The 27,885-nt window shown below is 39.1% G+C and overlaps 3 protein-coding genes across 3 annotated transcripts; all 3 read left to right on the forward strand.

The window, feature by feature from the left end:
* Positions 1 to 1,486: 1,486 nt before the first annotated feature.
* uroc1 (urocanate hydratase 1) lies at positions 1,487 to 14,189 on the forward strand. Its single transcript, XM_066665391.1, has 19 exons — positions 1,487 to 1,704; positions 3,220 to 3,350; positions 3,618 to 3,711; positions 3,974 to 4,033; positions 4,435 to 4,563; positions 4,686 to 4,747; positions 4,891 to 4,957; positions 5,669 to 5,812; positions 6,080 to 6,168; positions 6,298 to 6,360; positions 7,007 to 7,186; positions 7,298 to 7,395; positions 8,105 to 8,177; positions 8,743 to 8,932; positions 9,453 to 9,551; positions 9,670 to 9,769; positions 9,897 to 9,978; positions 10,517 to 10,616; positions 12,943 to 14,189. Exons 1-19 carry the CDS (start codon positions 1,579 to 1,581, stop codon positions 13,078 to 13,080), a joined length of 2,025 nt encoding a protein of 674 aa, XP_066521488.1. The 5' UTR covers positions 1,487 to 1,578; the 3' UTR covers positions 13,081 to 14,189.
* A 539-nt stretch (positions 14,190 to 14,728) lies between these two features.
* On the forward strand, positions 14,729 to 19,487 carry si:dkey-197j19.5 (uncharacterized). The gene is made up of 4 exons (XM_066664045.1): positions 14,729 to 15,190; positions 18,081 to 18,285; positions 18,621 to 18,813; positions 19,262 to 19,487. Exons 1-4 carry the CDS (start codon positions 14,729 to 14,731, stop codon positions 19,485 to 19,487), a joined length of 1,086 nt encoding a protein of 361 aa, XP_066520142.1.
* Positions 18,694 to 26,246, forward strand: si:dkey-197j19.6 (uncharacterized). The gene is made up of 9 exons (XM_066666246.1): positions 18,694 to 18,813; positions 19,262 to 20,152; positions 21,335 to 21,482; positions 21,981 to 22,130; positions 23,409 to 23,495; positions 23,702 to 23,789; positions 24,060 to 24,162; positions 24,422 to 24,698; positions 25,620 to 26,246. The coding sequence occupies exons 3-9, from the start codon at positions 21,405 to 21,407 to the stop codon at positions 25,656 to 25,658; spliced, it is 822 nt and encodes a 273-aa protein (XP_066522343.1). The 5' UTR covers positions 18,694 to 18,813; positions 19,262 to 20,152; positions 21,335 to 21,404; the 3' UTR covers positions 25,659 to 26,246.
* The last annotated feature ends 1,639 nt before the right edge of the window (positions 26,247 to 27,885 follow it).

A 27,885-nucleotide genomic window follows, 5' to 3' on the forward strand; every position in this document is an offset into this window, starting at 1 on the left:
TTTAGAAATTATCTCACATTTCAAACCTTGTACTAACACTCAGCAACAATGGGCTCCTCTAAGCATCTGTCTAAAGGTGAAACTATGAAAGTAACGGACACCCCCAGGGCAAAGGCTGTGACTTTTTTTTACTACATGCATTTTCAGCTTGCTGTGTTCGCAGTGTATGAAGTTATTAAGAAATGGCAGCTCAGGGGAAGTATAGAAGTTAAAATGAAATCTGGAAGACCGAACTTACAGTGAGAACAGCTCATAAGCTGGTCAGAAAGGCAAAATAAAACTACCATACCAAAGAAAGCTTTAGATGAGTCAGGAGTGTTGCACTGTGTCTGTAACTGCTTATTCAGTTCAGGGACGCGGTGGGTCTGGAGCCTACCCAGAATCAATGGGCACAAGGCAGGAATACACCCTGGAGGGGGCGCCAGTCCCTTGCAGTGCGGCACACACTCACACTTTCACTCAGGCACTCACCCCTATGCACACTTATGAGTTGCCAATCCAACTACCAACGTGAGTTTTTGGACCTTGAGAGGAAACCCACGCGGACAGAGGGTTATATGTAACCTCATCTCACATCTCAACATTTGAAGCATCCTAATGAACATCTAATCAAGCCAGAGGAGACTTCGAAGATAGTGCTGTGGACTGAAGTCAAAACAGAATTATTTAGCCCCAATTAGCAAAGCCTGAGAGATAAAAGGAATGGCATTTCATGTAAACTACATCTTGTCAAATGCGTAGCATGATATATCATGATTTGGGGTTGCACTACCACAAGTGGCATTGGCATTATTAGCCAGATGGAAGGAAGAATTGATTCACAAAAGAATAGCAAATGGAAGCAAACCAGCAGCAGGAACATTGTGCCCATCTGAATGGTACAACCCAGTATGAGTCCATGTAGGCCCCATGTATACACTTACTGGGCTGCCCACATTTATCTGATAGGCAGCCCAAGTGTGTCTCACTAATAGCCCATGTACCAACCCACCCAGAGCCTATGCCCGACTTGAACACTGCTAACCCATGTAAGTCCAACTAAGGTGCTCTGGCTTGCTAAACTAATCTGTGTGTGCAACCAAAGAATATGCCAACCTATGTTTGGCATTAAACATGATGAGCTTAAACTTGCGTACAGCTGCTCAGAAGATATTATATGGAGATTATATTCACAGTGTGCACAACTAAATGTCTGGGTCCATAATGGTTACACCTAAAAAGGGTGTTTTCTCCACACTGTTGGGAATATAAAGCATGAATTAAAGTGTTCTGTGTGACTGGCTCTAAAGCTGAGGACATGGTGGAGAGTGCTTGTCATATCATGCTCATTTTGATCAATTATTACCAGTCTGCCAGATCCTGAGTTTGTGACTGGACAAAGCTGTGGGGTCAATGGGCTCTGCTGGCCAATGGCTAAAGGGGTGGAGGACAGATTCAACAGGGTAGTGGTAAGATTACCTTTTCTGTCTGTGAGTGGACACTTGGAGCAGGAAACGTGATCCATAATCTCACAACAGAAAGAATATATTTTTCCTGATTTCTATCACAGTTGAATAAAGCTTCTAAGCTCTTGGAGTGATGGCGACTCTGAAGGAGCTTTGTGGTGGATTGCCTCTGAACCCTCTCCCACCGAACCATGGCAGAGACCCCAACATTCCTCATGCACCCGTCCGCACTCCAAACCTCACCACTGAAGAAGAGAGGGTGAGTCTTTCCACCAGCAAGTGATTAACCAATTACATTTACTGTCCATACTTCATTATTCATCATTTATTTGCAGCAATACTTTCTGCAAATATATGGATGCTAAGATGTATTGTGTATAGTGCCACCACTGCCCTCAACACAGCAGACCAGGGTAATTCCCAACTCAACCCTAATCAGTCTCTGAAGGAAGCTGTAATTGATAAACATAAATGCGTTTAATTATTGTGTCATTAGTGTATGTGCACTGACAATCAAAAATCTGGGAACTAACAGTGTAGAACGAATACCTGTAATGACATTATTAAATTCAGCATATATTCATGGGGAAAGTGTCTTCATTGGCATAAAATAAACTTATGCCCAAATAAGGATTTCTTTTACAAATTCTTTAGGGGCATAGCATAGTTAATGTAGCTTTGACCACGTCTTCAGTACATGACTTCAGTGACTTCAGAGTCTTATAACAGGAGACTGTATGACTGTTGGGTGAAAGAGAACTCTCTCTTTCTCAGAAAGAGAACTGAGAAACTTTCATGAAAAGAGGAGGGCCTGAATCAGACCTGAAGAACGGAGAGGGGATGAGGGGGTGGGGGTGCAAAATCAGAAAGTAATTCATATGATCCTAGACAAACAGAATAGAAGATTCGAGCATTAGTTCATTCATTACTCAATTTGTGAAAACCAAAAAAGTGGACAGGGCTCACAGAGGATTATCTGAGTGAAGTTTAAAAAGCTTTACATAATGTAAGGTTCCATACCAATTTACTGGTTCTGTCTAGAAATGACAAATTTTGCTGTGATTCTTTTAAACAGAGTCTGGTTTATTTTTTTATTATTATTTTATGCAAAGAACAATATTTACCTATATTTTGCATAATATATTTTGTTTGTTTTCCTGTCAGTTTTATTGTCTGCAAAACCAAAAACAATGGAAAAAACATATTTCTATTTGATTTTTAATCAAACTTGCAAAGAGATTGCACTACTTTCCTCAACAAGCATTTCTTAAAAGATGTCTGGAGATTTCCTGTAATTAATGTTTTTTATTTCTCCTGACTATCTTCCTTCAGTAATTTGATGATTATATTAATCAAATTTTGCTATAAAGCTTCAGTAATTGATGAGCGCTGAAGACCTTTAGGCTGGTGGTGATGGACTCGTTTATCTGTAAACCTCAGAGTCCAAAGTTTATTTTCAAACCTTTAGAGGACTTGGAGGTCAGCTCTCAGACCCTGCATAAAACATCGACTATTCTCCAGAGTCCTTCCACAATGTTTGCTGCTCTGTAAATGATTAGAGAAGATAAGAGATAGAGTAACCAGGTTGTGTGTGTGTGTGTGTGTGTGTGTGTGTGGGTGTGTGTGTGTGTGTACGTACCAGGAATATATCACATGGTGGGGACCTAAACTTGTATACACATTCACTTTGTGGAAACATGTTGTCCTTGTGGGGACCACCAGAGTGATGCATCAGTCCATGAGGTCTAACTCTTGTCCATTTTGTTTCCATCAGCTGGCCCTCAGGAATGCTCTGAGATACTTCCCTCCGACTCTACACTCCACTCTAGCTATAGAGTTTGCTCAGGAGCTCAGACAATATGGACACATCTACATGTATCGTTTCTGCCCTACAATACATATGAGGTACACACATAAACTAATATATAGTTTCATAGACATGTTAGACATATATTGGTACTTTGTTAGACACAGATAAAAATATGTGACCTTCAAGGTTATTGATATTATAGATTTACATATTCACAGTTAAATTTTGTTTGTCTTTTAACTAACTATTTTACCAGATTAAAATGCTTAAAAGATTAAAAGATTGTTGTGATTACATGTTAGGCATAATGTGTGTGTGTGTGTGTGTGTGTGTGTGTGTGTGTGTGTGTGTGTGTATTGCAGGGCCTACCCTATTGATCAGTATCCCTGTCAGACAAGGCATGCTGCAGCTATCATGCACATGATCATGAATAATCTGGATCCTGCTGTTGCTCAGGTTTGCACAAGCAGATATACGCCTCTCTAAATGTTACCTGCACTCTGCATTGTCTGCAGCCACGCTGATGAGTACATAAATCTTTGTCACTTGACACTGAACTTCATAGACTTTCTGTGGCGTAAAACCTGAAATGTCAGTTTGTGAATCATGGCCTACTTACATCTCACATCTCTCATTCACTCCTCTCATTGCCCTGTCTCTCACTCACTTATTCACACACACATTTTTCACTCACTCACACACTTGTCTCCCTGCTCAGTTTCCACAGGAGCTTGTCACCTATGGAGGAAATGGACAAGTTTTCAGTAACTGGGCGCAGGTAATATTCACATATATGTGTCTGTATCATTGCTGTTAGGACAAAACCTTGCATTTTATTTGCACTTTTTAGATGTGAAGCACCTTATGGAGCTGGTTCTTCAGTCCCTCGCTCACTCAGTCATTCTAAATTCTATTTTGTGCTTCACGTAGATGACACTGTGTTTGTGTTTTAACCAAAATCTAAAAACATTTTGCATATAAAGTTGTGATGAATAAACTACAGAAATGCCTAAGTATATTTTAAAATACAATAGAATTTTGTTTCTTTAAAAGCCATTAAAATTCATTTTTTTCCTGAATTTTGTCTGAACAGCTTCATTTCAGATTTTATTTCATAAATAAAGCATTGTGTTTGTGTTTCATAAACATTCGTGTTTGTGTGTGTGTGTGTATTTGTAGTTTTGGGTGATGTTTCATTATCTTAGCACTATGACTGAAGAGCAGACTCTGGTGATGTACAGTGGTCATCCTCTTGGTCTTTTCCCCAGTTTGCCCTCCTCCCCACGCTGCATTATCACCAACGGCATGGTAACGCATACACACACACACACAGCTCACCCAAAGCTCTGTTTAGAGAATATCTGATACTGAAAGCATCTGCATGTTTGCCTCAGGCTCATTGAAGTGTAGGATATTATTATCTTTTTCAGGTCATTCCAAACTATTCCTCCAGGGAGAGCTATGAGAAGATGTTTGCTCTAGGAATCACCATGTAAGATTTATTTTGCTTACTACTTTATCAATCATATTCAATTTTATTTTAAATTACATATTTATAGTTATGTATGTCATAATGAATATGTGCTTAGTGCTTAATGACTACATTTATATAAATTGTTTCTTTTGCGTGTTCAGGTATGGGCAGATGACTGCAGGAAGTTATTGCTACATTGGCCCTCAAGGGATTGTACATGGAACCATGGTATAAGAAAAGAACACTGAACACTTGGGTCTAAGATCTTTTCCATAAATAAGCCATAATTCTAAATAAGATGGCAGCATAGTGGCATAGCAGGTAGTGTCGCAGTCACACAGCTCTAAGGACCTGGAGGTTGTGGGTTCAAGTCCCGCTCCGGGTGACTGTCTGTGAGGAGTTTGGTGTGTTCTCCCCGTGTCCGTGTGGGTTTCCTCCGGGTGCTCCGGTTTCCTCCCATGTTGGTAGGTGGATTGGCTACTTAAAAGTGTCCATAGGTGTGAGTGAATGTGTGAGTGTGTGTGTCGCCCTGTGAAGGACTGGTACCCCTTCCAGGGTGTATTCCTGCCTTGTGCCCAGTGATTCAGGGTAAGAATTAATGAATTAATAATTTAAGTGATTCCTGTCCAAATCAGAACTGTAAGTGTTGTTAGATTTATACTTTCAAATGTAAGACATGAGATGCTAAAAAAGTGCCTAAAACATCTTAAGACATACACGGTAAAATATAATGTATTGTTATTGTTTTAACACAATATAATATGAAACAGTCTGTTAATTTTCAGTAATTACTGGTAATTTATTACAAAGAATAGTCATAATAAATATTTTTTCCAAGTAACAATATTCATTCATGGTAGGTTACAAATGCCAGCAACTTGGTACATTAATATTGACTGAAGTCTGTATTAATATATCTCTCCATTTCTCTGGTTATAGCTCACAGTGCTGAATGCAGGCCGGAGGTATCTTGGCACAAGTGATCTGAGGGGTCGAGTGTTTGTAACCTCTGGATTGGGTGGCATGAGTGGAGCACAGGCCAAAGCAGCTGTCATTGCTGGCTGTGTGGGGGTCATTGCAGAGGTCAGATAATCATATCATATCATATCATATTATATCATATCATATCATATCATAACCATATATCATAAATGCCAAAGACCAATGTCTAACTTTAATAATGTCTAGGGTCCAGCCATTAGCCAGGAGTGAGAAACTAATGACCAGGGACTACCACAGTGTGTAGTTCCTCTGTTCTAACACAACAAATAACCAACTACCTGGCCATGAACTGAATCAAGGTGTTCTTCACACTTTCTCAAGAATACTAACTGAAACTGTGTTCTGAAGGTTGATGAGGCTCCTCTGAAGAAGAGGTATGAGCAAGGCTGGCTGATGGAAGTCACTAAGGACCTTGACCACTGTATGCAACGTATCAGGTACTAAAAATCTAAATCTACCATCTATTACAGATTACACAATATTTCAGCTGCATGACTTTGCACACAGTCAGAATGTAATGAAATGTAGCAGGTAAACACGAGATAAAAAAATTTTTTCTCTTACAGGGAGGCCAGGAGGTCAAAGATGGCCTTGAGTTTAGGTTACCATGGCAATGTTGTGGACTTGTGGTGAGTGTTAATATCAAGTTCATGTGTGATATTAAGTTTTCAGCATTTCTCCTTATGAGCAGGTGTTAGTGTTTGTATTGTTTGTTTTAATATTGGTCATTTATTATGTACATGTGCTGTCATACTATAATCATACATTTTTATTGGTATAATTGCAGTATTATTTATTTATACTGAATATGTTTAAACATGTTTATAAACATTGAAATTGTTTAACCACAGCTATTATATTAATTATTTTTTTAAGTATCTATAACACTAAAAATAATAACCAGCATTGTGCTCCGATTACTACTTTGCAGGGAACTGTAGGGCAGGGATCTCCAGTATTGTCCACAAAAGGCTGGTGTGGTTTTTAATTTCAAGTGAATCTTCTGAGTTTTATTCCTGGTTTAATCAGCAGGCCTCAGTCTTCAGCTGGTTCTCTGGTTGTTTGGGTGAAAACCTGGGGCCATAGCAGCACTTAATGAATACCAATGGCGTCTCTTAGAGTGTGGTTTGAGTAGTTACTTCCATTGTGATTTTAAAACAAACTGCAATAGAGATATTTGAATTATTACATATTAAACTGGATTATTCCATTTGAATGGTGTCATCTTGTACTGTGGTATAGTGTGTGTGTGTGTGTTTGTGTGTTTTATTGAAGGGAGCGTCTGTGGCAGGAGTATGAGAGGACAGGAGATTTACTGGTCGACTTGGGTTCTGATCAGACATCACTTCATAACCCATTCAGTGGTGGATATTATCCTGTTCAGCTCGGCTTTAAACAGGCCAACCATCTCATGAAAACTGACCCACAACACTTCAGAAACATAGTACAGGAAAGGTACTGACACATTTCAGAAGGAAAAAACAAAACAAACAGAAGTAACATTTACTGACTGTGTGAAAGTGGCTGTAGTGTTAACTGTAAACCCTTTTGCCCTTTTCTCTGCAGCCTTCGTAGGCACGTAGAGGCCATTAATAAACTCTCTGAGGAAGGAATGTACTTCTGGGATTATGGCAATGCCTTCCTGCTAGAGGCTAAGAGAGCAGGCAAGCTCTTTTGCATCTGTTTAAAATGTTTTCCCACCAAACGTGCAGTCTTTATTTAAAAAAGTATAATATACATGTATCGATCAACCATAACATTATGACCACGTGCTTGTTTCTACATTCACTGTCCATTTTCTCAGCTCCACTGAAAATAGGAGCACTTTATAGTTTTACAATTACAAACCGTAGTCCTTTTGTTGCCCTGCTTACTTTGCTGCCTTTCACACTGTACTTCAATGGTCAGAACCCCCACAGGACCACCACAGTGCAGGTATTATTTGAGTGGTGGATCGTTCTCAGTGCTGCAGTGACACATTGATGTGATCATGGTGTGAGCTTGAGCAGCACTGCTGTGCTTGACCCACTCGTATCAGAGGAACACATGCTAACACAAAACCACCAGTGTCACTACAGCACTGACAATGATACACCACCCAAATCATACCAGCACTGTGGTGGTCCTGACCATTGAAGAACAGAGAGAAAGGGGGCTAACAATTTATTGGACTCCAGTCTGTATTTGTAGAACTACAAAGTGCTCCTGTGTGTTCAGTGGAGCTGAGAGAATTGACTGTGAGTGTAGAAACACACACACACTTGTATTGCTCATTGTCAGGTTATGACTTTTTATGACTATTTATGAACTAAGTAATAGCCATATTATATACAGTACAACAGAAGTCTTTTGTGAAATGCTACTTTCTCTCAGGTGCTGAGGTGGAGAAGAGTGGAGGAGGAGATACAGAATTTAAATATCCCTCATACGTCCAACATATAATGGGGTCTGTCAGTGCACACACACACACACACACACACACATTTGTTTATTGTTGCAATAAACCCTATAGATGGTTGAACCTTTAAAGACGTGTTAATAGAATAGATTTATGTCATATTATAGATTTTATCATATTAATAACATAGTATATAAATAACTTCTTCTCTGCAATGTTTGTTAGAAAGCTGTACACAACTGTCTATTCTGACTTATTCTTGCTCATATCAGTTATCCTCAACAAAGGCCACACTAAAGTATCATAATGGTGCCTGAGAACACCACCTTTAAATATCACAGATAGGGGTCTTCGAAAGTAGACCTTGAATCTGGTTTTTGGTGCTGGATTTTACACTCACTGGTTGTTTAATAAAGGGTTAGAATAACTGACTCACTTAATGTCATACAAACTCGAGGACTGGAGACTGGATTCAGTGTCCAGATATAAACATCTCTACCCTCCAGTGGTCATACACAATTGAGGACAGAAGGACCACAGATATACTGTTGGGACAGGGATATTCTTACTGATTTTTGTCTTTTTTGGTATGTGTGTGTGTGTTTGTGTGTAGTGATATCTTCTCTCTTGGTTTTGGGCCATTTCGCTGGGTGTGTACCTCAGGGAATCCCACTGATCTGGCACAGACTGATGATATAGCCACAGCCATACTTGAAGAGATCAGTGTCACAGTAAATGAGCGTGTTCAGCAACAGTACAATGACAACATTCGCTGGATTCAGGAGGCTGGGAAACACAACATGGTTATTTCCACTTACTCTTCAGTATACTGTTCACTAATAGAGAATGAACCAGTGGTATAATTACAGTCAGCCTTCTGTATCTGTGATGTACCAGAAACTGCAGATGTTAAAGGCAATATTTTTGCATATAACCTGCAAACATCCTCCATTATACTTTACATCTCAAGAATAATATCTAATACAGTATAAATGCTCTGTAAATAGATGCTACACTGCAAATTTTCCAATGTTTTATCAACACTATTAGTGTTAAATTCATACAGCTCTCAGTGTTAATTTAACACTAATAGTGTTGATTTAACACTGGTGAATCTGCTTGTGTACTGTAGGGTTTAAGGTACAAATACAAGAAAAATAATTTGCATAATCTGTACAGATGCAAATAATGAACAGCGCTAGAAGTATTCAAGTATTTTTATTTTTTTTGAGGATATGTAAATCTAAAGATGTAATAGAGTAGATCTGTAAACATATAAAGGGTAACACTCGTGGCTGATAATGACCATGCATTTCTGTGTAGGTGGTGGGTTCTCAGGCCCGTATTCTGTATTCAGACCAGAGGGGAAGAGTGGCCATTGCGTTGGCCATAAACAGAGCTGTTGCAGATGGCAGAGTCACAGTAAATATACACCCATTCATTACTATTGTACAATTTACATATATTAATTACTAACATGATTTATATTGATGCAGTCAAGGGTCTCTCTCTCTCTCTCTCTCTCTCTCTCTCTCTCTAGGCCCCTGTAGTGATCAGCAGAGATCATCATGACGTCAGTGGCACGGACAGCCCCTTTCGAGAGACATCCAACATTTATGATGGGTCTGCCTTCTGTGCTGGTACACACCCTGTAAACACATTCACTCAAACACACACACACACTTAGAGCGACTATAAGAACATTTCGAATTTAGTGCTGTTCTAAACCTATTCATTCTTCTAAATCCATTTCTCTGTCTCTTTTAGATATGGCTGTGCAGAATGTCATTGGTGATGCTTTTCGTGGAGCCACATGGGTTGCTTTGCATAATGGAGGTGGTGTTGGATGGTAATGGGGCTCAGATTGCAATACATTTTTGTGTATTGTATTGTTTAATCATAGGTACCCTACATGTTCAAAAGTAACACTTGCGTAAAGGTTTTTCTTCTGAAATGATAAATGATTATTAATAGACTCAATTTAGGTGAAGTAACAATCTCTGCTATAATAAATGCATTATATTAGATTTTGGAACATTACTGTGTATGCTGAATTATTTGAGGTTTAGAATCTCAAATTCATTTAATTCCAAAGGCGTTGTTCTACTGCTCCACTGTCCAGTGCTATAAGGCATTATACTGGTCCTGCTGACCATTTGAATTGGGCTTGGAGACCTAAGGATCAGCTCATTCAACAGTTAATTATTTTCTATAGAGTTTATACAAACACTTGTGTCAGCAATGAGTGTGTCCTTTGAACATAGTGTGTCATTTGAGTGTTTATTTGGAGGAATGACTTTGATCAGGCCTCTACTGATGATAACTTCAATTTGGCTGACAACTGATTATTAGTAGCAACTGTTTATTGATAATTATTTTTATTTCAGGGGTGAGGTGATAAATGGAGGCTTTGGGTTGGTTCTGGATGGTTCTGAGGAGGCTGGAAAGAGAGCCAGAATGATGTTGAACTGGGATGTGTCAAATGGAGTGAGTAATTGGATGATTAAAAATAACACACATTTATTCCACTTTAAAGAAATGCTCCAGTTTCCTAAGCAAACAAGGTTTCAACTGCCTAATTGTTTCTGTTGAATTATTTCAACAGAACGTACTGTTTTCAGTATGCCAGTGTCTTTATAGTTTTGGCAGCCACTGTTCTCTGAAAAGCATATTCAATACAGATTTTGAATTAAAATGTGAACTATGTCTTTAATAATGAGCACTCATATGGGTTACGCAACTGGTACAAACACCATTTTATTAGTGTGTTCAAATTTGCATTTGAATTTAAAGAAAGTCCAGAGTATGCAACAAAATCTTAGAAACCCCACGGCCAGAAAAGTTGGGATATTTTGTAAAATGTTATAAAACAGTAAACTGTGAACTGTTAATTCTCTTGAAGCTTTATTTCACTGACAAAGCACAAAAAATGATTTCCAGTGATTTCACTAAACAACTTAATTGTGTTTTGTAAACAGTGAAGTCTACAACACACTTCAAAAAAGTTGGGACAGGGGCAAATTAAGAGTGAAAAGTTATTGAAAATACATAATATAAAGCATTACATTATTAACATGTGAATATAAATGTGTAAAAAAGAGCATTCACAAAAACTCAGTTAAAAAAGAACATTTTTCACTGCAAGACTGCAATGAAATTATTTATTGTATCATCTATTGTATTGTATATTATGAAATGATTAAAAAATCTGGACAACTACCAGTCCATGCAGGGTATGGCTGGACCCCAGTGTTGAGTGAGTGTGAGCTTTGAGACCTCAGACAACATGCATAAAAACTGCTATGCTACCATAATAAATATAGCAACATGAGCTTGGGTGTATTAAAAAAAACAGTTGTCACTTAACACTTTGCCACTGCATCAGGAAGTGCAACTTGAAACATTATTATGCAAGGAAAAAGCCATACATTAATTCTATACAGAAATGATAACCAGTTCTCTAGGCTACAGCACATCTCAGTTGACTCAAAACACAGTAGAAATGCGGGAATCCATGTTCCACTTGCACAACTTTAACAACTAATCCTTAGTTCCCAAATGACTAAGCAGTATAATTAAAAGGAAGGGTAATGTAACAATGTAAACATGCCATTTTCTCAACGTTTTTGGAGTGTGTTGCAGGCATCAAAATACAATCAACATGTTCACTGAATACTTTGGTTATCGTTGTGCTTTTGTCAGTTAAATAAATGTTCAAGAGAATTCATCACATATTTTTTTTATTTTATTTTACAAAATGCCACATTTTATGGAAACTGGGTTTTTAGAAACAAATATTTGATTATTTATTATTCTAATTATTTATTAATTAAATTTGTTAAACTTAAATTATTCAGTTAGTTATTAATTCATTCATTAATTGTCTGTAACTGCTTATCCAATTAATCCAGTTACAGTGGGTCCTTAGCTTACCTGAAATCACTGGGCACAAGGCAGGAACACACCCTGGAGGGGGCGTCAATCCTTTGCAGGGCAATACACACTCACACCTCACACACTTACACCTACGGACACTTTTTTGAGTCACCAATCCACCTACCAGTGTGTGTTTTTGGAGCATGGTAGGAAACCAGAGCACCCGGAGAAACCAGAGCACCCGGAGGAAACCAGAGCACCCAAATGAAACCCACACTGAGATGGGGAGAACACACCAAACTCACAGACAGTCACCCGGAGCGGGACTTGAACCCACACCCTCCACCTCCCTGGAGCTGTGTGACTGTGATACTACTTGCTGTGCCACGATGCCACCCCTATTAGTTATTAAATATTCAAATATTTAGAAATATATTTAATTAGAAGTATATTCAATTATTTTATTATTAATTTTCCAGTTAAAGCAGCACGGTGGCACAGCAGGTAATGTCACAGTGACACAGCTCCAGGGACCTGGAGGTTGTGGGTTCGAGTCCCGCTCCAGGTGACTGTCTGTGAGGAATTGGTGTGTTCTCCATATGTCTGCATGGGCTTCCTCCGGGTGCTCCGGTTTCCTCCCACAGTCCAAAAACACACATTGGTAGGTGAATTGGTGACTCCAAAGTGTCCGTAGGTGTGAGTGAATGTATGAGTGTGTGTGTTGCCCTGTGAAGGACTGGTGCCCCCTCCAGTCTGCATTCCTGCCTTGCACCCAATGATTCCAGGTAGGCTCTGGACACACCGCAACACTGAACTGGAAAAGCAGTTAAAGATAATGAATGAATGAATGAATTTTCCAGTTAAATACAATTTAGTGTTCATCTTTCAAAATATTTATTTTTTTCTGCACCTTATAAACTGGCTGATCATTTTGTAGGTTGCCCGGAGATGTTGGTCAGGAAACTCTAATGCCTATGAGACTATTCAGCTCACCATGGAGAATCAGCCACAGCTGAAAATCACCATGCCTCACCATGTAGAGGATGATCATATACTGTACAGAGCACTGCACTGACAGCTACACCACTCTCACTTCTTCAATGAGGTCTTCTACCTCATTGCATGGTTTAAATCATTATATTAGATCATCTGAGTCATGACATTAGTCTCACATTAGAATTGTTGGATCATTTGTGTTAAATCAAGTAAGGCAGAAATCTGATCAGCTCAAGACATTTTGGTATAGATTTAGACAATGGGACATACATTGCTAATGCCCTGAAAGGACTGTATCATTGCACTGGTAATATAAATTCACCGGATTTTTAAACAACCTCTAAATTGATTAAATGCAGAGTTTTATAAATGTCTGTGATTTTTCATTTTACATAATCAATTCAGCCTAGTCAGGGTCCAGTGGGTACCCAGTCTACCTAGAATCATTGAGCAATAGGCAGGAACACACCTTGATAAGGCAACAATCCATTGCAGGGCATCACACACCCACATAGTCTCTCAAATGTTCCCACTGTGGACAATTTCACACAGACAACTGATCTACCAATATATTTTTGGACTGCATGGTCCAACTGTAGCACCGAAAGGAAACTCCCAGACATGGGGAGGAAACAACAAACGGCTCACAGACCCAGGCAAGGATCAAGATCAGGACCCCCAGACCTGGGAGCTGTGTGGCAGCAACTCTATTTGTTTCACCACAAGTGCCCAATAGTTATGAATGTCTATAGATGTGAAATTGGATTCATTACACCGTAATCCTTAGCTAAATAGGTGGTGGATAACCTGGTGCAGGAAGTTAACTAGCTAATGACCTTTTGCGCTGTAAAGGGAAAGCACTTATTTTCAAAGGAACCAAGCACGAACTCAAAATCAATGCATTAAATCAAATGAGTAACAAAGCATTTTTATCACCTAATAAAGATAATGCCTGTGACAATGTTAGCATGCCTCTTCACGGCATTCCTCTTCACAGACCATACTACCTGTATGATGCCTTTTCTTGGCAAAGTGACTACTCCCTTCTTCCTACCCTCTTCCAAACTTTATATAATGCTGTTCCTTCAGAGCCCAGAGTAGCAATAACAGAGGCTCTACATGTCAATGCAGGATCACAATGATTTTGATCTATGTAATTTCAATGTAAAAATATTATTTCGAGTTCCTTTAAAGCATTGCTATTGATAAATAAATAAATAAATAAATAAATAAATAAATCACTCATTGTCTGTAACCAATTCCGGGCCAAGCCAGGGACACACACTAGATAGGGCACTAGTCCATCACAGAGAATCACACACATTACTCATACCTCTCAACACATTTACACATCCACCTACCAACCGGGTCACCAGGAGGAAACCCTCACAGACAGGGGGAAAAAACATCTAACTCACACCCAGCCAAGGCAGGGCTTGAACCTACAACTCCATGGCGCTTAAGCTGTGTGACAGTGAATGTAAATGCGACATTAATTCCACATAATCAATCCACTTATCAACATGAAAATACAAACAAAACTACATGCCTACTACAAAAATTAATTACAAACTACAAAACTCCGCCTGGGGGCCTTGTTGCCATGGACACAAGCGTAAACTACAGCGTCTTCAGAAACTTCCGTGAACAATCGGAGTAGCGTGTGATTTAAAAAGTCTTAGGAAATAATTTCTGATAAGAATAACCCCCGCTTTCACCCTAAACACATGGGTGTCATGCAACCGGAGCTGCAGGAGTTCAGCCGCTTAAATAATATAGAATTGTTCCGGACACCTTTTTATAAAACGGCTTGTCGCTCGCTCGGGCCGCCAAAGGGCAGACAGCACATCACCGTTAAGCCGCCGACGCGAAACTTTACTCACCCGGTCACTGTCTCTGTCACAGTCCCGGTCCTCCGTGCGCGACGGGATGACCCTCCGGATGATGCAGCCGGGATCTGTGAGCCTGGTGCCGACCCCAGAACCCCGAGCTATCCGCGGGAGAGAGGCTTAGAGCTGGGGGAGTGGATCAGAGAGAGACGAACTCTCCGCAGGGCGCTGGACAGACTGGGAGAGTTAGACACCTGGCTGAACAACAAACCCACCCTCACTGACCTGGAGGTCCACATCATGGAGCGGAGAAGGGAAACGAGTAATGTCCGAGCTCCCTCTCAGCTTCATTCTGACATGGTACACATTGTTTAATCCTGGCATATATTTGACATACAGATACACTACACTGATCAGCCAACATGACCTTCGGTTTCTACATTTCATGTCCATTTTATCAGCTCCACTGACCATATAGATTCACTTTGTAGCTCTACAGTTACAGAGTGTAGTTGCTCTGCATACTTTACTAGTCTTATTATTATTCAATGCTCCGGACCCCCCAACGGAACACCACAGAGCAGATAATCGTCTAATGGCGGATCATTCTAGAGTGTGTTGCCCTGTTAAGAGTGTACCAGAACTAGCAGTGGCCACTGATGAAGGACTACAGACTACAAACCGGATTCCAAAAAAGTTAGAACACTAAATAAATTGTGAATAAAAACTGAATGCAATGTGGAGGTGCCAACATCTAATTTGATTCAGAATAAAACACAAATCACAGATCAAAAGTTTAAACTGAGAGAATGTATCATTTTAAGGAACAAATATGTTGTTTCACAATTTCATGGCATCAACAAATCCCCAAAAAGTTGGGACAAGGCCATTTTTACCACTGTGTGGCATCCCCCCTTCTTCTTACAACACTCAGACGTCTGGGGACAGAGGAGACCAGTTTCTCAAGTTTAGAAATAGGAATGCTCTCCCATTCATGTCTAATACAGGCCTCTAACTGTTCAATCGTCTTGGGCCTTCTTTGTCGCACCCTCCTCTTAATGATGCACCAAATGTTCTCTATAGGTGAAAGATCTGGACTGCAGGCTGGCAATTTCAGTACCCGGATACTTCTCCTACGTAGCCATGATGTTGTGATTGCTGCAGAATGTGGTCTGGTATTATCTTGTTGAAAAATACAGGGTCTTCCCTGAAAGAGATGACGTCTAGATGGGAGCATATGTTGTTCTAGAACCTGAACATAGTTCTCTGCATTAATGGTGCCTTTCCAGACATGAAAGCTGCCCATGCCACAAGCACTCATGCAACCCCATACCATCAGTGATGCAGGCTTCTGAACGGAGCGTTGATAACAACTTGGGTTATCCTTGTCCTCTCTGGTCCGGATGACATGGCGTCCCAGTGTTCCATAAAGAACTTCAAATCGTGACTCATCTGACCACAGAACAGTCTTCCACTTTGCCACACTCCATTTTAAAAGACCCCTGGCCCAGTGCAAACGTCTGAGCTTGTGGAGCTTGCTTAGAAATGGCTTCCTCTTTGCACTGTAGAGTTTCACCTGGCAACGGCAGATTGTGTTCACTGACAATGCTTTCTGGAAGTATTCCATTCTGTTATTTCCTTGACAGTGGCATTCCTGTTTGAGGTGAAGTGACGTTTAAGGGTCCGGAGATCACGAGCATCCAGTAGAGTTTTATGGCCTTGACCCTTACGCACAGCAATTGTTCCAGATTCTCTGAATCTTTTGATGATGTTATGCACGGTTGATGATGATAACTTAAAAGTCTTTGCTATTTTACGCGGGGTAATGCCATTCTGGTATTGCTGCACGATCTTTCTGCGCAACAATGGTGGAATTGGAGATCCTCTTTCCATTTTGGCTTCAGAGAGACGCTGACACTCTGAGAAGCTCTTTTTATACCCAATCATGTTGTCAATTGACCTAATTAGTGTTAATTGGTCTTCCAGCTGTTCGTTATATGTTCAATTTCCTTTTTCCTTATTGCTACTTGTCCCAACTTTTTTGAGATTTGTCAACATATTATTCCTTTAAAATGTTGCATTTACTCAGATTAAACTTTTGATCTGTCATCTATGTTCCATTACGAATAAAATATTGACATTTGCCATCTCCACATCATTCAGTTTTTATTCACAATTTGTTTAGTGTCCCAACCTCTTTGGAATCTGGTTTGTACAAACTGTGCACAAACCAGTGAGCTACTGTCTCTGATTTTACATCTACAAGGTGGATCAAAACTGTAGATGTGTCTAATAGAGAGGACACTGAGTATGTGCAATGATTAAAAACCCCAGCAGCACTGATGTCTCTTATCAGCTTACAACACAAGACAACACACTAACAACTAGGGCTGTGCCATATCGTATCGTTCATGATAATATCATCATAATTTTTAAAACATATTTAAAAATCTATATCGTAATAATAGTGATATTCTGACTTGTTTACGTAATGGCATCATGCAGTTACCCATAATATGGCCTACATTCTTTACATGAGTGATTTAGACCAGTGAAGTACGGTGGAAAGTGGCTCAGAGGTGAAGGAATTTGCTCCAAAAATGGGGGAGTGACTTCAGTCATATGGAAGTAACCACAAAATAACTGTGGTATTGTGTACAAATATATTTTATTTAATATATATATATATATATATATATATATATATATATATATATATATATATTAGTAATATAGCATTAATTTTGTTGCAATAGTGTGTTTTTGAAATTAATAAAAGTTTTTTTCATATCGCCAAGAATATCATTATTGCCATAATGCCCTGAAAAATCGTGATATTATTTTATAGCATTACTGCCCACCCCCATTAACAACCACCACCATGTATGTCAGTGTCATTGCAGTACTGAGTATCATCCACCACCCAAATTACACCTGCTCTATGGTGGGGGGTCCTGTGGGGGTCCATGACCATGATGAACAGGGTGAAAAGAGGACAACAAAGTATGCAGAGGAACCGATGAACTACATTTTGTAATTGTAGAACGAAAACGTGCACCTATGTGGTCAGTGGAGGTGATTACATGGACATGTAATGTATAAACAATAGTTCATTTTAATTTTATGGCTGATTGGTTAGTCTAATGAAGTCAGCAGTTGGGTATGTGTGGAAATATGGAGATAAAAGTCTAGTTTTAGGCTGCTACTGTCTCACATTTGCTCATTGACCCCTGATGTCTGAATGCTGTAGGAAGGCCTGAGAGCAGAGAAGGGTCAGGCCGGTCTGCAAATGGTGAGTAAGGGGAGTATGACCCACACATACTCATCCACTCTGGAAGGTTCTACAGGCAGAGCAGTGGAGTGCTTCAGGACAAAGGCTCTGGGAGAATATCGAGACTCTCTGGAACAATGTCGGAGACATGAGCTGCCAATTAGTCAAGCCTCACTACAGAGAGGTACTTCTTCAATATAAATGTATGCTGCAGATTATGCATACTTTATTTACTAATGTAGCAGATGTCCAATGCCTTTGGGTTGAGTATGAGTGGTGTTTGCAATTATCTATGTCTCTCTTGAACACACAGCAACAACAGATTCATTCTAGAGTAAAAAAGAATGGCTGAAAAATGGTCAAAAAAAATGTAATCTGATTTTGGTAGATAAAGAGTTTGTAAGAGTACCATGGAAAAATAAACTATGACAAAATGTAGGATACAGGTAGTTTCATCGGTACGTCAAACACCAGTACCCAACATTAGACACACATTCTTTGCTTCGCTTTCTTTTTAAGCATTCCTGCACCCTGAGGATGTGAGTGTGTGCAAGGGGTTGGCATTGAGACAGCCAGGCACCAGCGCTCTTCAGGGCCATGGGGTGCATATGAGGGGACGAAAGATCTACAGCAACCCCGCACAAGAACGAAAAGAGAAAGAGGATGAGGAAAAAAAAGAAGAATCAATGCCACGTAAAAACCATACATTAATGTGAGTGACAATGGCAAACACAGGTAGTCTCATACCGATGTATATACAAAGAAATTACTAACTTGATATTGGCCACATCATCAGGAGATTGTAAGAGAACTCAACTGACCTTGTTTTCTCTGGGTGGGTAGCTAAAAATAACAGACAAGGGCAGTTAGCATTCTCCTTCAAGTATGCTGAGCTGTTCAGACACACTGTGTCAGTTGGATTAGAACCAGTGACAGGGTTCATGTCTTGGAGGAAGCATGTGCTAGTCTTACCCCTCCCAGCTTTTTTAGCATTGTGTGGTTGGGTAAGACAAATAGTCTTCATAGTTCATGTAAAATAAAAAACAACCACTAAAATATAAAATAAAATCTCACAATACTGTATCTTTGTGGTACTTGCCCAGTTATTTTAGGATTGCACTATATGTGAGTGTAAATCTTTATGTGTGTTTGTGCTATAGGAGAAGGAGGCAAGCTTTGAGCCAGCGTGCTGACCCTAATGCGTTCTGGCCAGGCCACAATGACCATGTGCACTTGTATCAGCCTGTGATATCATATCGTCCTGAAAGTGTGATATTTCATAGGGTTAAACACACCCCAGCTCCAAGCCCTGGACACTGGCCTGTCAATCAAGCAGGTTACTTCACCTCTGGAGACATCAATGCACACAAGCGCTACACACTGTAGATAAAGTACAGTCTGGCTTTACTTTCCTGGAGACATTTATGATCTGGGGTAGTCATCTTACATCAGCTTTGGACCTAAGCTCTGCAGTGCTCAAGGAGCACAACATAAGTGCAGCCACCCAGGACTTCATATGTATATTGTTTTATTTGAGGCTACACTAAGGACACACTATAGCCGGTGTTCCACAATGAAGAGTGCGACCCCATGTGATATTGCTTATTTTACAACTGGGATGGTTAATTTATTAACATATTAATGAATCTGTTTCACTGGTTTGTCCAATTGTTGGTATTTAGTCATCACCTAACTTACAGAAAATGAACGTATATTACTAACGTAGTACATGCCAAGTTTGGGTCATTTTCCCAAAAAACTTTGACCATTCCACTACACCTAAGTGATGTTCACAATTTTAATCACAAAACAGTTTTTATAACATTCTGAAGATGTTCTCTCAACATTTACTAACTCAGCAGTCTCTTTGCATACTTGATACCAGCCCGGTGTGTTTATGAAGCTCCAGTGTCAGTAAATGGGTAAACCAACAGTCTCTGTCCAGTATGCTATGCTTTCTCTGTCACTTTGCACAGTTTTTTTAGATAATGGAGAGAACTCCAAACTTTGAAAAGCATGACTGGAGATGAGGATGTTGAGGTAGTGCATAAGTAAGTAGCATTGACTTATTTTTTGCAGTTTCAGACTGCTTAAGGTGGAATAATTCCAAATTTGCCAATGGCATTATTGATAGTGCTACAAAGCTAAACAACTTGAGTTACAAATGAGTTTTTGTGGTAGTTCAAACAGTGAATAAAAACTTACAGAAGTTAAACTTCAGCCACAAACAGTTGTTTTCCCTCTCAAACATACCGTTCCACTTAACATTCAGAGCTTCTGAACGTAAAAAACAAACCAGAGAGAAAAGCATTGCCCCACAATCGTAGACGGCCCCTTTAAGAGTTTCTGTACCTTTACTCAATTTCAGCAACATAAATATAACCACTAGATGGCAGAATTATAAAGAGCATAATTTTAAAGTTCTGTTCTCCCACTGTATCATGTTTAATGTAGACAGCAAACGCCTTAACAGATAAATAAAACAAAAGCTATTTTCTCTGTTGTAATTTGTTTGTTTTATATATGTCTCTTTACTGCTTAGTTTATGTATGTCACAAATCTGGCACTGAATTGTCTTCAGTTGTATTCACAGGTATCAGAGCATAGGATGAGTTTTAAACTTGACAATTGTTCATAATCACTACTTCGATAAATTCAGGGTTAAATGTTATTTCTTCACAGCTACAGTGTGTAAAAGGTAATGTTTATAAATGATTAAAATGTAAAATGCATAAAACTGTGTGTACCATTTTTATAAATTATCCAATATAAAGGCGAAAACATCAAATTACAAACATAGGCAAAATAATAAAGGCTACTATGGATGTTGATGTTGATGTTCCACAGATGAAACCATGACCCGAGACAATAAATTCATTTTGCAGAATTGTTTGAAATGTTTATAGAATACTGTGCTCAATTATTTGTGAAAAATTCATCCAACATTTCAGCTGAAATTAGGGATTTTCACTTTGTTTTAAAGCTTTCACATAGGACATATAAGGACATAAAAGCAGCAAAGACTTTTTTTCTTTTTTGCAAATATTCCCAGTTTGATCTCTATCATATAGTGCCATGATATCATGTTAGTACCTTGAAACATGCTGGATCAAAGGCAGCTTGTTCAGGAGGCTGTGTGTGTGTGTGCTGTATGTGATAATAGTATTGATAGTGATAGTGATTTGCATTAGGAAGTGCAGCACTGTGTGGGTTTGCTGTGTTGATATTATCAGATGTAGGATTTGGGTGGTGTGTAAATGTTACAGAAGACAAACAGGTCAGTTATAGGTGGAGGGTAGAGAGATGTCGCGGATTTTAAGCTCGCTCCTGTCCACTCGAGAAAACGGCCTCCTCGTCAGGCTGCTTGGTCAGGACTGCACCGTGAGTCTACTAATCTTCTCTTCATTCTCCTCTATCTGTTTTTATTTTTGTCTCTTTGTTCCTGTCTACCTTCACTGCCCAGCTTTTGTATATTACTCATATCACTTATTGTCTTTATATACATATTTACAGCTGTTTTGAACTCTAGCCTTATTTTATTCAGTTAGTGCAATCAGGCTAATATTCTTATGCAGTTATGAGTGGGGGAATTGGAATTGGGCCCTCATACAGACAGGCAATATTTAAGGGGTCAATAAGCTCAACTAATTGGGTGCCATTTTCATAATATATTAATATTTCTCTTTTCTTGCTCTCCTATAGTATACTAATATTGTTCTATATAGGGATATTAAAATCAGATGGACTATATAATGTAATTGTAGAACTACAAAGTACACCTACATAGTGAGTGTAGCTGACTAAATTGTCAATGAGTGTAGAAACAAGGACTTTTCATTTTGAGGCTATGGCTGATGGGTGTATGTGTATTTGTTGCAGGTGTCTGCGTGTGCGGTGGTGCAGCTGCTTATGGCAATGACAACTTCTGATGGTCAAAAGTCAGAGTGGAAATCTCACAGTTATGGAGTTGCATGTTTGGTCCAGGACAGAAAATTAGGCTCGTCATTTATACGACTCTTCTGTGTGAAGGTTATGTATTTACAATAGTCCTATTACATCATATCCCCGCATATTATGCTGGGAAATCAGTCTTATTCTGACCATCAGACCATATCTGACTAAGGTGTTTGGCTCAAGCAAATTCACTACTAAAAATGGTTCTGGTGGCAGTGCTTCTTCTGAAGCAGAAGAAATGAAATTGGTTACCAGCCCACAGGCACAGATGAATGTGATTCGTTAGCACATATTTGATTTTCAATTATCATACCATAATCCAGTTCAGGGTCGCGGTGGGTCCAGAGCCTACCTGGAATCATTGGGCGCAAGGCGGGAATACACCCTGGAGGGGGTGCCAGTCCTTCACAGGGCAACACAGACACACACATTCACTTACACACACGCAGACACGGGGAGAACACACCAACTCCTCACAGACAGTCACCCGGAGCGGGAATCAAACCCACAACCTCCAGGCCCCTTGAGCTGTGTGACTGCAACACTACCTGCTGCGCCACTGTGCTGCCCCTTTACTGGATAAGTGGTTACAGATAATGAATGAATGAATGAATGAATAAACCAGTAAAGCTCTGCCTAGACCCTCATGATTTGCCTGTTCTCTCTGCCAGAAATGACTTTGGAAAAAAGAAATGTGCAATATACTGTACATTTAGTGCTGATTCACAATTTGTTAGAAGTGATGCAAAAATTTCAGCATTTTGTTTTGCTTAAATAGAGAAAGCTGCAGAAAGCTCTGCTGCCTCAGAAGAAAGTGGCAGGATGTTATACAAAAAATTGCCTATGTGGGCACAGGGCAGATACTAAAGAATTACACTTGATTTATGATTGCTGCCTCTGACAAAATTGCAGAATGACATACAATAATGCTCTGCTTCCTCAGAGGTAGAAGTCACATGCTATTCAACTCTCTTAGCCTCTGCTTCAGAGGAAGCAGAACATTATAACATAATGCAGCTTCCTCTGAGACAGAGAATTTTTTCCTTATTCATAGGGTCTAGGTGGCATGGTATTTGAAAATCTCCACCCAAAGCATTTTAACCAATCACATGTTGGTAACTAATTATGCTACATCTGTCTCAAAGGCAGGGTTGCCTCCAGAACAATTTTGAGAATTGATTTTGCACATGTGCATGTGCTCATGTGTTTCTTTAAAATACAATGTTGATTTATTATGTACTTATATTAAATAATCTATTTGTGACCATGTTTGTTTTGTAACTGCATCTATTTCTGTATTATAAAGCAGTTATTTTGACAGAACCAGCTGTAACATTTGTCTTTTTTCAGCAGAAAGCAAAACTTATTTGGGAGCAGGAACTGTACACGCCTTTTGAATATTTAGCTCCCTGTCCCTATTTCCACACTTTCCCTGGTGATGTAAGTGAAACAGATTCCTCTACATTTCAAACTTTTTCTTGAACAGAACAAAATAAAGTGACAAATCACCTTTAAATTGGGAAGTGGCTATCCATTTACCTTGATGCGTGCCCCCCACTTTTTTTTTAATAAAAGTGATGTTTGGGATGGTTTGCTAGGTCTTGCATGTTTGTTAGAAGTCCTTTTGTCCCTATAATTTCTTGTAGGATTGCAGGATTGGACTGAACTTTTCTGATGAGGAGGAGGCTGCCCATTTCTATGCTTCTGTACAGAAGTGCATTAAAAGAACTAGAGGTCAGCACAACAATACATATTCCTTCATATTCAAACTTGGCTTTTTATTATTATGACATTTCCTACAAATTATAGAGTTGGCATTTTCAAAACTTCTATAAATAAAAATGAAGAATCTCTGTCTAGAAATCTAATGTTTTACCAGCTGCAAGGCCCCTTGTGACAAAGATGTAGAACAATATTTAAACTCTAAAATTAAAATTGTTGACCTTTGAATGTCACTGCAGTCACAATATGGTTGAAGCACTGAACCCTGCTTGTGTCCTCTAGCAAAGCCGGTGTTCATACGCACTCACAGTTTGGACTCTACCTCTGGCTGGCTGCTCAGAGAGAAGCTGAACGCAAGTCTGATGAGATCTGTAAAAGGCTGCCGGTAAGACCCATAGGTATTGGTGGTTTTGTGTAAGTTTCAGTGTCTGGGTGTAATGTTTATCAACCCTGGGTAAACTGGAGCTGTTAAAATGACTTTAATTTTAGAAATTTCTCTGTGAATATGTGAATTTATTGTTTGGAGGCTGTGAATATAAGGTTTAATGTCACTAGACACCTATATAATATCATTCATTCAGCTTCATTCTGTTTTGATCTCCATCCCTGAAAACTACCACTCCCACTGACTTCAAATTATTCAGTCCAGCATTGGCATCTGGGACCAATCCAGTTCCAAGTTCTACCATCATGAGTCCATTGTCCACTGCTCCAAATAATCTCTCAAAACCTTATGCTTCATCTGTATCTTTGGCTAAAAAGAAGGGACCCTTACCTCCCATCCCTGCTAATGCAAATCCAGCCTCATCTATGACATATCAAAATGATGATTCAAGTGGTTTCTCCATTCCACTCCCTCCACCTTATCCAGCCCCCAAAATAACTCCATCAGGGGTGAGAAAAAGTGCTAGCTTTGCTCCGGTGAGTATAATTTTTCTTTTTTGCACATAACATATATTTATAGATATGATTAATGAATTTGGTCTTTTTTAATTGACTTTGTATATTTGCACATTTCATTTTATTATAGGGAGGAAATTATACCACTTCTGGTCTCCTAAATTGGCAAAGAAACTTGCATTTTACAGGTTATTTTGCACTCCATTTTCTCACATACTTAAGCATGTATTAGTACATATACATAGACACACAGTTCCCTATACAAAGAAACCAGGACCAAAATTGGAAACACACTGATACATATTTGGGAAGGTTTTTTTTGTTTGTTTTTGTGTTTTGTTTTTTAATGCTGTATCAAATAGTGTCTTACACAGGGGGGTTGTGGGTTTGACCCCTGCTTCAGGTGACTGTCTGTGAGGAGTTTGGTGTGTTCTCCCCTTGGGTTTCCTCCCGGTGCTCCGGTTTCCTCCCACAGTCCAAAAACACACATTGGTAGGTGGATTGGCGACTCAAAAAAGTGTCCATAGGTGTGAATGTGTGTGTGTGTCTGTGTTGCCCTGTGAAGGACTGGTGCCCCCTCCAGGGTGTGTTCCTGCCCAATGTTGGTTGGTGGATTGTCTGCTCAAAAGTGTCCATAGGTGTGAGTGATTCCGGGAAGGCTACAGACCCATCATGACCCTGAACTGCATAAGTGGTTACAGACAATGAATGAATGTGTCAAATAATTGGCAGCATGGTGTGTGGAAAGGATGTCAATATTTCCAAACAATTTATACTAGTTAAACCAGGCTCATAGCGCTATCACTTTAAAAATAAGCTAAGTTAATGTACTGAAAAACCATAACCTACCTAACCATATTTGGTTTAAGAGAAAATATAGAACAAAAATATATAGTTTTTTAAATATCATTTGAAATACATAGATTTTCTTTGTGTTTGTAGCTGATCCAGGAGCAGAGACTCTCTGAGGATGATCAGTAAAGAATGTGTACAGGTTTGTTTTATGATGCCAATACATTAAAATGGGTCTAGAATAAACATATTTATAGATAACCCTGTAATGACTGAGAAAGTGGGGTAACATGGATAATGTCCAAATAAAATGATTTCCATGTTTGAAAAGGGAGCAGTTTCCAAAAAGAAAATAAGTATATTATTTATCATTTAAAAACTATTGTTGTTTCCAAAATAAAATATTGTTTGTAACATTTAATTTACACTCAAATTTGAACAGTAGGAAATATTACAAAGAGCCTTTTTTATATTCTGTATATTGCTGATATTACAAATAACTTGCCAAGGGTTATGGTCCAATTCCTCTTCTACCTTTGTTAACAGTCTATTCTCTATTTTTATGGGAATGTTCCAGTATATCCTGTCTAGAACTTGTAGTTCATAGAGAAGAGTAACGATAGTTACAACAAATCTATCCAGATTGCTCTGTACATTTATCCATATTGTTACATATTGTTCTGCACTCGGCTCATTTGTTCTACAATAAATCAGAAACCCTCTAGAAAATTACATATGTTGTGTGCTCGCTGACTATTGTCTAAGCATAACTGTGTGTGTCTGTTCTAATAAAGATCATTCAGCTAAAATGTGCCGTGTTGTCGTCATATATAGAAAATGTAAAGTGAGTATAGCAGCTGAACACCATTGGGGGTTGATTAAGTAGCTCCTGATCTAACATCTACATGCGCCACAATATTGGGTTAAATTATCCCAATTAAAACTTGCTGCAATAAAAATAGCAAATTTGAAATAAACACAATTCATCTGCAGTGTCAGTTCTATTATCACTCTCTCTCTTCCTAATGCAGGATGAAAATTGTTCTACATGTTCTGTCCTTGATCCACTACTGTCCATAAAAGCAGCAGAGCCATACACAAACCCTTGTTCATGTCCACCTGCACTCTACCATACATATTCACTTCATAATCAACTCTTTCTACACCATGCACACTCTCGATATACACCCACTTACCATCCACATTCCCTTCAGTCAAAGCCACACTCACTCTACAGATTCTATCTCGTCTCACACTACTCATCCACTCTCACAAACCATCCACACTCACTCAACCCAGCCATACTCATACTACAATCCACACTCCAACATCAACACTCATAATACCCTTTCACACAGTTTCTATCTTCCACTCTCATATACTATCCATACTCACTCTACCTATCCTCTCATATAATATATCCACTCTCACTCTACCTACCCGTTGTCATATAATACCCACACTCACTCTACCATCTCTTAAACCATCCACATTAATGCTACCTACAAACACTCCTTCTATTCACACGCTATAACAGCTTGAGACAGCAACATGCGAGGATCCATTCTCCCTCGAAACAGGGCAGGTAAGGACCTCCAATGGTATTTAGTAGTTAAAAGGGCAGTAAACTAGTGCTTTACTTAACGTTATAGTGTTTAAAACATGGTAACACAACGGTTAGCAAATGTCTTTCGAGCACTTACATCACGGACGGAGTGTAAACAGTTCGCTCGTGCTGTAGCGTTAGTTATAGGTACTGTCTGATATTATTGGCTATCAGTGCTGTCCGCGTACACACCGAGAGCAAAAGAACTGAGCACGAGCGGATTTGTGCAGAAATACATGTCCCATTCATTATATAGTATTGCGCCTTTCCACGTAAGGAGTTTGAATGCGATGTGCTGCTGCTGTTGACTGGAAACTAATAGCGTTCCCGGTTGCTTTATTTTACGCAAAGTTACTGGACGATGCTGATGCCGTCACTGAACATCTCTCTTTACATAACAATGAACCACTGTTGTGAGGAAATACAAATATAGCTTTGTGCGTATTGTGGGCTTAAATCACGGAATGGGTTTCTCATTGAGGTTTGAAAATGTCCCTTTAATGGATCCTATTTAGGGAAAATAAATAAATAAAACCCTCTATTACAATAAAATTTATTTATTATTTAGTGATAGGAATTGATTCAACGTTGCTATTTCAGAACTTTCCTGAATCTCAAATGTCTCCCAACTGCACTATGCAGATTAGTTAAAATAGTTTTAATTATTGTATAATATAAGCTACTACACAAAAAAACCCTTGAATTAATCCATACTGGACTAATATTTAGTGCCCTATTTCAAAGCAACATATCATTGTTTCATAACACATGCAGTTCACTGTATAGGGACTTAACTGAAGATTTAGTAAT

The sequence above is a fragment of the Hoplias malabaricus genome, chromosome 3 (assembly GCF_029633855.1).
Source record: "Hoplias malabaricus isolate fHopMal1 chromosome 3, fHopMal1.hap1, whole genome shotgun sequence".
Classification (NCBI taxonomy): domain Eukaryota; kingdom Metazoa; phylum Chordata; class Actinopteri; order Characiformes; family Erythrinidae; genus Hoplias; species Hoplias malabaricus.

What these genes read in the sequence shown, in the direction of transcription:
- uroc1 (XM_066665391.1), top strand. Translation starts at nt 1,579, where the DNA reads ATGGCGACTCTGAAGGAGCTTTGTGGTGGATTGCCTCTGAACCCTCTC. An exon ending in TGCCCTACAATACATATGAG is followed by an intron (nt 3,351 to 3,617) that starts GTACACACATAA and finishes TGTGTATTGCAG; the next exon opens with GGCCTACCCTATTGATCAGT. An exon ending in AATGGAGGTGGTGTTGGATG is followed by an intron (nt 9,979 to 10,516) that starts GTAATGGGGCTC and finishes TTTTTATTTCAG; the next exon opens with GGGTGAGGTGATAAATGGAG.
- si:dkey-197j19.5 (XM_066664045.1), top strand. Translation starts at nt 14,729, where the DNA reads ATGGGTGTCATGCAACCGGAGCTGCAGGAGTTCAGCCGCTTAAATAAT. An exon ending in CTCAGCTTCATTCTGACATG is followed by an intron (nt 15,191 to 18,080) that starts GTACACATTGTT and finishes TGAATGCTGTAG; the next exon opens with GAAGGCCTGAGAGCAGAGAA. An exon ending in TCAAGCCTCACTACAGAGAG is followed by an intron (nt 18,286 to 18,620) that starts GTACTTCTTCAA and finishes TTTCTTTTTAAG; the next exon opens with CATTCCTGCACCCTGAGGAT.
- si:dkey-197j19.6 (XM_066666246.1), top strand. Translation starts at nt 21,405, where the DNA reads ATGTCGCGGATTTTAAGCTCGCTCCTGTCCACTCGAGAAAACGGCCTC. An exon ending in TGCTTGGTCAGGACTGCACC is followed by an intron (nt 21,483 to 21,980) that starts GTGAGTCTACTA and finishes TATTTGTTGCAG; the next exon opens with GTGTCTGCGTGTGCGGTGGT. An exon ending in AGATCTGTAAAAGGCTGCCG is followed by an intron (nt 24,163 to 24,421) that starts GTAAGACCCATA and finishes CAAATTATTCAG; the next exon opens with TCCAGCATTGGCATCTGGGA.